General features: G+C 38.9%; 2 protein-coding genes across 5 annotated transcripts; both read right to left on the reverse strand.

The window, feature by feature from the left end:
- Positions 1-147: 147 nt before the first annotated feature.
- mbd3a (methyl-CpG binding domain protein 3a) lies at positions 148-5,637 on the reverse strand. Of its 4 annotated transcripts, none has more exons than XM_081723808.1 (7): positions 5,421-5,614; positions 4,098-4,257; positions 3,820-3,957; positions 3,252-3,342; positions 2,712-2,889; positions 2,199-2,360; positions 148-1,708 (listed from the first exon to the last, which is right to left on the reverse strand). In XM_081723808.1, the coding sequence occupies exons 1-6, from the start codon at positions 5,528-5,530 to the stop codon at positions 2,213-2,215; spliced, it is 825 nt and encodes a 274-aa protein (XP_081579934.1). In that variant the 5' UTR covers positions 5,531-5,614; the 3' UTR covers positions 148-1,708; positions 2,199-2,212. The 4 variants fall into 4 exon arrangements, with proteins under 4 accessions (XP_081579934.1, XP_026877538.1, XP_026877539.1 ...); XM_027021737.2 differs by lacking the exon at positions 148-1,708 and adding an exon at positions 1,892-1,977; XM_027021738.3 differs by lacking the exon at positions 148-1,708 and having other exon boundaries at positions 1,892-2,360; positions 5,517-5,637.
- Positions 5,638-6,589: 952 nt separating this feature from the next.
- Positions 6,590-9,639, reverse strand: uqcr11 (ubiquinol-cytochrome c reductase, complex III subunit XI). Its single transcript, XM_027021742.3, has 3 exons — positions 9,519-9,639; positions 8,631-8,759; positions 6,590-7,163 (listed from the first exon to the last, which is right to left on the reverse strand). The coding sequence occupies exons 1-2, from the start codon at positions 9,566-9,568 to the stop codon at positions 8,639-8,641; spliced, it is 171 nt and encodes a 56-aa protein (XP_026877543.1). The 5' UTR covers positions 9,569-9,639; the 3' UTR covers positions 6,590-7,163; positions 8,631-8,638.
- Between the last annotated feature and the right edge of the window lie 1,795 nt (positions 9,640-11,434).

Genomic DNA, 11,434 nt, shown 5'->3' on the forward strand with positions numbered 1-11,434 from the left:
GTTTTTATGTACAAATCTGTAACTTTAATTCCTAAATTACATGGTAGTAGTGCAGTTTCAATATACTTTAAATCATTTAGCTAAGACATTTTCCTTTTCTCTCACACTTCGTCTTATAAAATATTCACTAGACAGACCAGAGCAGTTTAAGAATATTCCATTTTATTATTCATTTTACAAAATTAAGCCCACAGAGGCAGTGTTCCTGAAAAAAAGGATCCATTCATCCAAGGCTGCATAAAGTAGAAAAGGTTGTGCCTCCTTTGTAAGTTATTTATTAAAAACACAACAACACAATTAGGTAAATAACAGTCTTGATAAAGAATCTGATGCATAATTTCAGATGGCACTTATAGCATGAAACACATTCAGTCTAGTATTACATATTAAAAACTTGAATGCATTTAAGACTGACTTACATGTTGGGTTACTGCATCAATCAGATTTAATAATCAGTGTTCAGTATGTACTGTTCACATACAGAGGAATACAGTGATAGACACAGGGAACATGCTACTTCAGCCTTAGTGGAGGTTAATTAGAATGACGATGCATAAACCATTTTAGAAACAAACAAACATTCTTACTTTGACCTTTTTTGGCAAAGTGGTAAATTGGTTTGCATTTTTACTCACTGGTTGTATGTCACTTAGTGTAAACACAGAACATCTATCCATTTGTTACTCCACTTAGGACATAGTAGGATCACTTTTAGCTTCTAGCAATGTCCACCCTGGTCCTGGTCCTACTTTCAAATACACAGCAAAGAACCAAAAGCTTCTAGACTTGGGTAACAGGACAACCTATTAAGTGAAGACAGACACTTACAACCCCCCACCCCCTAAAGCACCATATTAATCTGAAGCCAACTATTTATATATTTATCCATCATGTATAACTAATAACGCACAAGATGAGCACCCTCAGACAAGTTCATTCAAAATGTAGTTATCTAGCTACTCTAGCCAGCCAAAAGTCTTTCCTCAATTATTTAATTTTGAGCCAAATTTACAAACTTCCAAGCAAATCCCACTGGCCCAAGACAGCATTTAATCTGTGCCTAAAAGATTGGCCTTGATTTAGGTTGGTGAACATGAAAAGACAGAAGCTAAAAATCCAAATTTTAACTTATAAACCAAAGATGTTGCTGCCATGATTAAATAAGGACTGCTTTGTTTTCAAGAGATGACTACTGAATCATGGTTTTGAGCAAGAGGAGCACATTTCACATTAACTCTTCCAGTGAAGCAAATAATGTGAAGATACTGGAGGATACTGTTAACACTTTGAAAATAACAAACAGTAATGACAATTATATGTTCATGTTACTGGCTGACTGCTGCGTCAGTGAGAGCTCCATTTTCCAGTAGGTGTTTAAGATGTAAAACAGCTAATGCTGCTTCTGGCTTGCACCACAATTAAATTAAATTTTTTTCACATTTTCTACAATTTTAAACCATAACACACAAAAATAAATAGAATAGCTCTAGCCTTCAGAGCAAAACAGAAGGAAAAAGCACCAATAATTGAAAAGGCTTGTGCCAAGGACTTGTCACAAGCTGTGAAAGTTCAGTAATGAGAGATTATTGTATTTTTACAGCTATATTTTACCACTTACAACCTTAACATCTTTCAGACTATGTGGACCAGATTCCAGAACTGCATATGTCCCCATATAGAATAGTTTCATTTCATGAGAAACACCTGGCTGTAAGCACAAAACAGACATTCATATGTATGAGCAATGGCAAGACATGTACTACCAGTAAACATTCTCCAACACACACACAAAAAAAGTTTCTTACTGTGTAAAACATTGGGTATCACAGTTAAGTTAAAGGAGTGCTGAAAAAGGGAGGAAGTGTTACTTTTTTTTATATCAAAAGAAAGCACCAGCTATCAGATGTTGGTAAATGTCCCGTTTCTGTGTGACTGCGTGGGAGGGGAATACTGCGATCCACACAGCTCCCTTCATGACTGAACAACATGGAGGAATAGGTTACATTACATGTCAGGCACTGGAAGCACACAGGAGCAGGCAACACAATCAATTCGACTGAATTCTTAAGACTTGTAGAATATCACCGTTCTTTAAACAATAGGTGACAACTGATCTTAAACTTTGATTTACTTTCAAAATCACACTTTGGAAATAAGTCAGCCCTATGAGTATTTAAGCATCAGCAGTATCTAAGCACCTGTTTTCCTGTGGCTATACAGCCTCCATTTCTTCGCTGCCATTGGTCTCCTCCTTCAGAGGCTCAGTATCACTGGCAGCCTCCTCTATGTGAGCCAGCATGTCAGCCATGAGGGCTTCCTCCAGCCTCTTCCTCACACTGTATACCAGTTCCTCCTGCTTCCTGTAACACAAGCAGGGTGATGCAACAGCTCAGCCCATCACAGCTCAGCAGCATGAGTTATGGTTACTCCCAAGACTGTAAAGCAGAAGGGACCCATACACAGACAACACAGTAGTGTCCAAGTAGAAACAAATGCCAAGTTCAGTTTAAATGCATTAAACTGCTTCTACAACAGAACATGCACTCACATGTTTACTTTTGGTACACTGCCAGCAATAAAAACATACATCAGTTAAAACTGCATTCAGCCATTGTGGCAAATCAAGCTTGTGTCAAAGCCATTGGCTTTTGCAGTCTCAGCATGCGATCAGTTAGCAGGGAGGTGTAGAGCAGTGTTGTATGCCCACGTACCTGATGTCCTCATCAGTCACAAGAAAAGCCTTGCACAGGGGTTGTGCAGTGTTGAGCCAGACACCTGGGTTCTTCTCCACAGCAGCAGACAGCTGGCCCGTGATTGGGCCACTGGTGGTGTGCAGGGCGCTGGCGATAGCAGACAGGAGCGTTTTGTCCGTGTAGCCTGGGCCAACCGCTGAAGTGGAGGACACTTAAACATCACACCATTGAAAAACAAACGGGCACTCAAATGAAATAAGTAAAAGCCAATTAATTTGTAGTATGCGGGCACAATTCAGTGGTCCAACATCTGGTGGAAGCTGAGAATTGTGAAGAGTGCAAACACTGTATGAACATATCTGGACATCCACAAGTGCAACAATTAAGCTTAAATACAGAAGAATATCCAGTTACCCACAAGCAAATAATAATAAAGCCCCCAGGATGTGGTGCATGGGCGCCCACACGCACAAAAGAATCTTGGTAAAGCCCATGTTTAGATCTGGTATGGCCACATTCATCCGCCTTACAGCTCTACTTTACCATTGACATACTAACCTTGAAGGCCTTTGGGAAGATCCATAGTCTTCATCAGCTCTTCGGCTATATCATATGCATTCAGTCCACCAAGTTTCCTCTCCCAAAAGAGCTGAGGAGAGATGCATTCATAATGTCAAACAATATTGTATGTACAAGTATTGGTCAAACTCAAACTTAGTCTATCCCAACTGGCTAAAATGTTACTACATCAATTCATGTACAGCAACAGCCAGTGTAACTTTCTATAGAAAGTGACATATTGCAATTTACATCATCGTCACCATGTCTCAAGCATGCATTCAGTCTCAGCCCCACAAAAACCAAAATGTCGCACTTTGCATCACAGAATGAATTTGTACCTAAAATGCAAAAGCATCAGAGTGCAGTTCATTTTAGAAACACTATTATCTGATTAGTTGCTCAGAGCTGTGTACTACAGCATAGCCAAATAAACTTGATAACAGTTTAGGCCAAGGGAACGCATGTCAGAGGTTTTCAGCTCTCCAGATATTTGGTTTCTACTGACTCAGCATTCATATCTGATGAACCTGAGTGAACCTAGTTGTGATTCTAGTTGTACAGTTACCTGTCTAGGCTGCTCAACAACCTTCTGAGGGTCAGTCTTCACTTTGTTGCTGGGGTGATTTGTGACCCTGGTAACAGGCTGTTTAAAGATGGATGCTGTTTGTCTCACTGGTAGAGAGGTGTTCAGATCAGGCTTACCCTAAAAACAAATTCAGTATAAAGTGCAGGCAAGTAAAATGTTGAGATGATGTGACTTAATGGTTCAACTGTATCCACTTGCATTGACACCTCAGGTGCCCATACAGTAACACACAACTTTTCTTTCAGTCTGCAACATACCTTGTTGGGAACGCCATGGTCGTGGCGTAAGCGTTGCCTGTTCTTGTTCAGTTTACTCATAATCATTTTCCCAGTACGGAAATCAAACGAGCTCAGGTCCATGGAGTTTCCAAGGTAACGGGCTAGTTGTGGCTTACTCCGAAACTTCTTTCCTGTGGGGCTGTGGATACACAAAAAGGAAGTGTTAAAGAAGCACCATTTTAGACGCGAAAAATACCAAAAGGCAGCCAACGCAGCAGAAACCCTCCCAAACTTTACCCGTTGCCAACGTAAATACACCCGATACCTGTAGTAGTTCGTCAGCTCGAATATAAAACTTTCACATTCACATGTTATGACGACCATAATGAACGGCTGAAATAAAACATTTAAGATCGGGCAACTCACTTAGCTAAACACAAAGACAATGCAAACTTGGGTCTTAGATTAATCCCGAAGTCTCAGATAGATAATCAAGATGTCTAAAATAATTTTAGCTATCTGTCGGTTGAGTTCAAAATCCAAACGCCATCTTCAGGATGGTGTTCGTTGACATTTAGCATCAATCGGACTGATAACCGATTTGTAACCGTATTTTATTTCAGACTTGAGATAATGCATAAAAAAACCTCTCCTTCCTCCAAAGGTCTGCCTAAATGCTGTAGCTTTCAATAAAGAGCAGCACATATCGAGCAAACATTTCTACAGCAAACACAAACGGTGTTTTTTATTCACGTGAAATCAACGGCCAACAAAGGAATGTTGCATTACGCTAATAGACACCAGGTTATGTCCACCCAAGTAGCTGGCTAACTAGTAACCTTAACTTTAAACCTGATAGCTAAACAGTATATCCTACTAACTTATCGATTTAATCCCAAAAAGGGAACTTTGATACCCAAGTGGTCAGTAAAGTTTGCCAACGTTACAAGCAAGTAAGTCCTCATAACTAGCCAGCCAGCTAGAATAAGTAACGTTAGTAGCTAATTTAGCTACGTTAGCTAATTAGCAAGACAGCTAACAGCACCGGGTTATCTTGCCAACTGGCTTACTCGCTAGGTTAACTTAATAAACCGCCTGCGTTTGGCAGTATTCCTTAGAACACAATTAGAACACAAAATACAATCGGATAACTCGCACAAAAAAGCGAATGTGAAGTAACGTGAGAAATGCTGAGTAACTTTTGAGAAATGGTCTTATAACTGCTAAAAGTTAACCATCTCACCTAGCTAGCATTCTAGTTTGTTTTAGCGCTGTGCCAGCTGCAAAAGTTCAATGGCAACGTTGTCAAACCAGCTAGCGTTAGCTAAGCTACATCTCCCTTGCTAATCCAGCAAGCAGTACCTAAAATAATAGACATCGCTTTTCCCCGCGGACAAGCCCGACTTTCTGGTCACTTCTTCCCTTTTCCAACCATTTGGGAGAGCCGAGCACTCCCACCTTTTCCTCTCCATTCTTCTCCCGGAGTTGGACGCGAAGAGCTACAGCAAACGTGAACACCGTCGGGCTGCTGGCTCTAACCCGCTTCTTTACCGCACGACTCTCTCACCTCGTGGCCCCGCCCCCTCACACAAAGGCCCCGCCTCTCTCCTATCATGCCCCGGCCCCTTCATTTATTCTCGCGCTGGGAGTAGATTCTTACGTCCCTGAATCGGCACAAACCATGGAATCAATCTATAATCGTCCGGCTTGCGACACTATTTTGCACAATAGAAATAGATTATTTCTGGATAGATTATGTCGTTGTGTGGAGTGCTGAACATTTCACCTAACACGTCAACTTTCCACTTCTACTGTTTTAATATTCATGATAATTTAAGAGTGAGCTCGAGTAAATTCGATTGAAAGAATCAATTCATAAACACAGAAATAATCTAAATAGACTGCGTTCTGAATCATTTTGCTCTTTACTAAACAAGAGTGTAAGTACAATAATTATGTTCTGAGAACGTATTAGAGTCGCTTAATCAAAGTAAAAAAACAAAAAAACAAAAACCACAAGTAATTATTAACTTCATTTGTTTCGGTAAAATGAATATTACTTTTTTAGCATTTACCTAATGTTTTTATCCAAAGCAACTTACAATTGCAACTGAACGTTAAGGGTCTTGCTGAGGGCCCCAACAGTGGCAACTTGGCAGTGGTGGGGTTTGAACTGGCAACCTTCAGTCAAGCACCTTAAACACTGCACTACCACTGACCACAACAAACATACTTACACAAGTTACACATACTTCGCATAATTCAACACAACCTTCATAATGTTTCTGAGGTTACCATTTCAAGCCAGTACAAGTCTGCCATTTGAAGGCACACCACTGTACATTAATGTACTCTTGCCATATGTCAGTCATATTTGAAACTTTTTGTGTTACTGCTCAATCTCATCTGCTGGTAATTGAGTCCACGCACCTTTGTTCATGCACATACAGACAAAAATTAAATGAGAGTTGAAATTACTTATAAAAACACTTATGTTCAGTACTTCACACTTTATGCAAATTAACACAGCATTTATAGTTTCATTCCTTTTATTTGACAAGTACTATTAACCAACCTCCATGTGAAGATATGGATAGTGCACAAAAAACCCAACAAAAAAACCCCCAAACAAACCTAGAACAAAATGAAAGCTTCATTAAAAGGTCCACTAGTTTCCAACAGAAGGGTATTGCGGAAGGATAGTGTAAGTGATCTTTTCAGACAGATGTACTGGAAATCAACGTTCAGTAATTTTAGTTAAAAATATGGCTTGATTATCCAGGGCAATGATTCTGCTAGCAATCAGTTTACTTTCAATTAAATGGATAGCTTCCTTAAAAAAAAGAAAGAGAGAGACTGTTCTGAGAGGGGAAAAGTTGACACAAAATGTCATATTTAAAACGATCTGTAATTTGTGACATATACTAATTATTACTGGTATTGTGAGAACCAGCTGTGGTTAAAATAAATATACATATTGTTTGCTTTCTTATATCTCTGATAAACCAAAGCAAGACAGATGATGACTTTCTAGTCCATTTAATGAAGTAAATCTGGGCTCATGAGCTGTTGATATCCCAATCAGTCCTCAACAGACCATCAGACCTGCAGAAAGAAATCAGTACTAATGTCAGTTCCATTTATTTTCAGCATCAGACACCTTGAATGTACATCTAGTCTACTTCATGCTCTTGTTTTGGTCTTGCATGTGTGCACCCCCCCCCCCAACAGTTGTTACATTGTCTGCATTGACTGTTTATTGTTTTGCTATGTGCAATCTTCAAAACTGCCACATTTAATTTTCACCTGCTACAAATGCACGTGACAAGTCTTTGAATGGAACTGAATTGTTCTTTGGAAAATATGACAAGGCTCATGCAATTCTATTATTAATTTTACCAACTTCCATTATTAAGATGTGCATCATGCCCGCTATAAAGTAAACTAAAACAGATGATCACACCACAGCTTGTTCAGTACAGACTGGTTGTCTCATTAAACAGCTGCTTAGCACCTCCTCCAGTTGTACACAGTGTCTCACAGGTTCCAGTTACAACAGCTTCATGGATTAAGGTCATGGGTTCAATTCCCAGGGAAAACACTTTCAGTCATCATGATAAATATGCAAGCTGCTCAGGATAATAGTGTCTGCCAAATGCTGTAAATGTAAATTCCAAGATCTACCAGTGTAGTGTGGATGGAGAGTTAATTGGCAAGAATTATACTAAATAAACCAGGGTAGGGGCAAACACAATGTATATCTTGTAAACAAACCACCCAAACCTTATCTAAGATGTAAGAGTTGAAAACTCTGCTTAGGACCTCATCATGCAAGTACACAGGTATCTTTCATTTTCATCAACTCATAACATAGCAAGTCACCTCTGAGAACATAGGGTCATACATCAGACATAAAAGTGAGTATTTGTTTTGTTTAAGTCCACTAAACCAAAGTCATGCCTCAATCGCAAGTAAAAACACTATGTGCCGTAGTATAAAGTCAGCAGGCAATCAGATTCTCTTGACTTAAAGCACATAGAAAAAGCATGTAGTTGCAGAAGATTCAGTCTTGCCTTGAGTGTTGAAGACATTAATTCATTGTAGTCATGACTTGAAACTGGGTGAGGTGAATATGAATGGTTCTCTTAAGCACAAATAAAATACTCATGGCCAAAGTCATTAAACTGGATCATCATAAAAATCCAGCTTTATACTGGCTTTAAAAAGTACTCATTCTAGAGAACTCAAAAGGTTTGGCCCAAAAAATATAATTGTATTTCAAAACAATAACAAAGTAGCATGTCTGTGCAAATAGGTGGAATAAAGCAGTGCAAATGTGCTATAAATAAATACAAAAATCTCTTCATTGCAGTTTAACTTCATTTTAAAGCTATATAGTACAGAAGACACCCTCAGACGAGACAGAGGGGAATATCACTGCTGTAAATTAATATACTGTTGTAAACATTATTTGTTACATATTTTTCAGTAATACTGTATGGAAGTTGGTAACGTATGCCAACATCATGTTCACTGTACCAACAGCAGCCTAAAGCCACAAGAAATACTTACCATGAAGTCTACTCATCTTTCCTGAACTTGCCATTGATGTAGGGCACATAGTCCAGGATCAATCGCCAGTCTGTAAAGTGAACTACTGCAGTTCCTCCAACCCCTCCCCACACAGCCATGGTGGGGACCCTGTGAAGCAGACAAGCGCACAATGAGTAAAAACCTAAACCCACAAGTTGCTACGTTTGCCAATAAGGAGTTAGTTGCAAGTTAGCAAGAGGACTTAGGACCTTTTTGGATTTTGTTTCTCAGATCGGTAATAATGTGTCTGTCGTTTCGTCAACTAGCCAGTAACAAACCAATGAATAAATAAGTATGGTTTTAGTTTGTCCATGTAGCGTTTCGGTTTTCCTTCAGACTTTGTGTCAACGTAGTGTGACCTGGCCAAAATAAGAGAGAGAACTCTGCTGACAAGCTGTGTCAGCTAGTTAGCAGCTACTTTTCCTAGCTAGTATGTTGGAGGGCAAGCGAGATCTCTGAGTTTTGTGTTTATGAAAAAGTGATGGCACACTGGAACTCCGAGATAGATTTTTACATGAGACGATTCTCGCAACACTCAAAACGCACGAATGCGACCTTGCAAACAACGCAGATAACGGATATTATGGTACAAATTAGCCAAGTTAGCTAACCTAGCTATTTCTATCGCTTCGATAACGGCAGTACCATGATATATGCCGAAGATCCAGAAACTATCGTTTACTAACTAAATATTTTAAAATGTATGTGTTCGAACATATCCCTAATTAGCTAAGATAACCTAAGTTATCTTAACTAGCTAGCTAGCTCGTTGCCAGCTATGATAGGTCAACAAGGACAAAACTAATACAAAGAGGAAAAATCTACCATAATCGAAAAATATCGAATATACTCAAAACAAACGCTCACCAGGCCTTCGCAATTGAGACATATTTTTGTCCCAATACTTTGGAAAGCATTGTGGAGAAGAAAGCTGTGCTACTGGATAGCTACAACTGGGAAAGCAATATGGCGCGTGGTGGTGACTTAATAATAGACGCGACCACAACCGGACGTTCATGATAAAAGCCTTAAAGGAAGGTGAGTTTAATAAAACCAGACACAAAAGTGAAGTCTTACATTTGAATTCGACTCGGGTAAAAATCTCTGTATTATACAATAAATTGGTTTTAGAGTTCGGGGGTGTTAAACAGTCTCTGCTCCTCACTAGCTATACTAATAAGCTAGTTATAGTATTAGACAATTTTAATGGTTCATGTTATATGGATTTATTCATTCGTTTATTTATTTAGCCTATCTATTTGTTTGACTTTTTCAGATCACAAAGCATGGAAAGAATTGGTCCTGAGAATGAGAGAAGTGTCGGTAACCTAGACAACAGATTCAGCATGGATACATGGCAAGAAATATCTGGGTATAAACATGACTTTAAATTGCTAAAGGTAAATCTGCTCAAAAGGACAATAGTTACAAAATGCAGCTTCAAACACTATGGCTGCAAAATAAACAAAAGCAGTTTAGCAGATCTTAGTTTGTGCCATTACAGGAGGAGAAGAAATTCCTTCACCTAATAGAATAAAGGGTTTTGATGAATAATGCCCCAGCAATGCAGTCGATGACGTAGGGAAGGGGCACGCAGGACATGCACTACATGGGGCCTTCAAAATGGGAGGGGGTGGAGGGGATCGTAAAATAAAAAATAATACAAATTTTCAAAAGGGCCTCTACTCTACCTTTTGTGATGGTGCCTCAGAATTTTGCATCACACTGTTGACTGCAATTGAGTAAATAACCAACTCAGGCTTCTAAATTAAGTCTTAATCAGTGGTTGCAAACACTACAGGGAGGGTGGAAGATCCAGATCCAGGGTGAAAGCCCCAGTTTGCTTTGGGAACAACAGGAATGACATACAAATCAGTGTTCTTGGCCATCTTGTGAATACCATAAGAAGCTTGCAGCAGTCTGGCCTAGTGATCCTGCTAGTACTGAAAGCATTCAACAAGATCCGAAAGACAAGATAGCATGATTCATAAGATGAAGGCCTAGTTTGTGCAACACTTAGTCTTTATAGTCTTTTTCAGTCTTTTCTCTTGATTGATTTATTTGAGAAGGGGTAAGTAACTACCTACAAAGCTCCCAAAGTTGCATTAAATAGACCATATTTTGTTTTGATCTTTTTATACCAGGAGCTGTGGTTTTGGAATATTTTTGTCACTATCCTTATTTTCAGCTTCTCATTGCTGTCAAGAGTTCACAGGTGAAATGCTCAGCTTGCTGTAATGAACCTTTTTTAAGATCTGGAGTATTTAAACTCTGCTGTGTTACATGTATTTTTAGCTATGTCTAGGTTAAGTAAGATCCTTTTACTGACTACAACCCCAAAATCTACTTTTAGCATTGTGGTCTCTAAAATATCAATACAGTAGAACATTCAGTGACAAAGTAAAGCCTCTCATACTTTGTTCTTTCTTTATTTGGATATAAGTAATAAAAAACGACAGACATTGAAAAAAAGGTATACTTCTGTTATTAAAAATGGCACATTTATTGCTACTTTATATACATAACATTTCTGAATAGCTACTTTATATAAAAAATAGGAAAGTGGAGGCACTTTGGGGATATAGAAAACCTCCCCAATGTCTTGAATCAGCAGATTCTGTAGATGAACATGTTGAGAGACTGCAATGGAGCTCTCATAACACCGAAGATAAGTCATAATCTGAACACTCTGATGCACTGGAACGGTGCACTTTAAGAGCCAGTTTTAGGACACAGCCTAGTTTTGCAGTTATATTACAAAGCTAGATGTATGCATTACCAAA

The sequence above is a fragment of the Electrophorus electricus genome, chromosome 11, assembly GCF_041902795.1.
Source record: "Electrophorus electricus isolate QZ-2024a chromosome 11, ASM4190279v1, whole genome shotgun sequence".
Taxonomy (NCBI): domain Eukaryota; kingdom Metazoa; phylum Chordata; class Actinopteri; order Gymnotiformes; family Gymnotidae; genus Electrophorus; species Electrophorus electricus.

Excerpts from the sequence above, each read along its gene's own strand:
- uqcr11 (XM_027021742.3), bottom strand. The coding sequence starts at position 9,568 with ATGCTTTCCAAAGTATTGGGACAAAAATATGTCTCAATTGCGAAGGCC. Across the intron at positions 8,760-9,518 it reads GTCTCAATTGCGAAGGCCTG|GGTCCCCACCATGGCTGTGT; the intron begins GTGAGCGTTTGT and ends TCTGCTTCACAG.
- mbd3a (XM_081723808.1), bottom strand. The coding sequence starts at position 5,530 with ATGGAGAGGAAAAGGTGGGAGTGCTCGGCTCTCCCAAATGGTTGGAAA. Across the intron at positions 3,343-3,819 it reads TTGTTGAGCAGCCTAGACAG|CTCTTTTGGGAGAGGAAACT; the intron begins GTAACTGTACAA and ends ATCTCTCCTCAG. Across the intron at positions 2,890-3,251 it reads TCTTCCCAAAGGCCTTCAAG|CGGTTGGCCCAGGCTACACG; the intron begins GTTAGTATGTCA and ends CCTCCACTTCAG.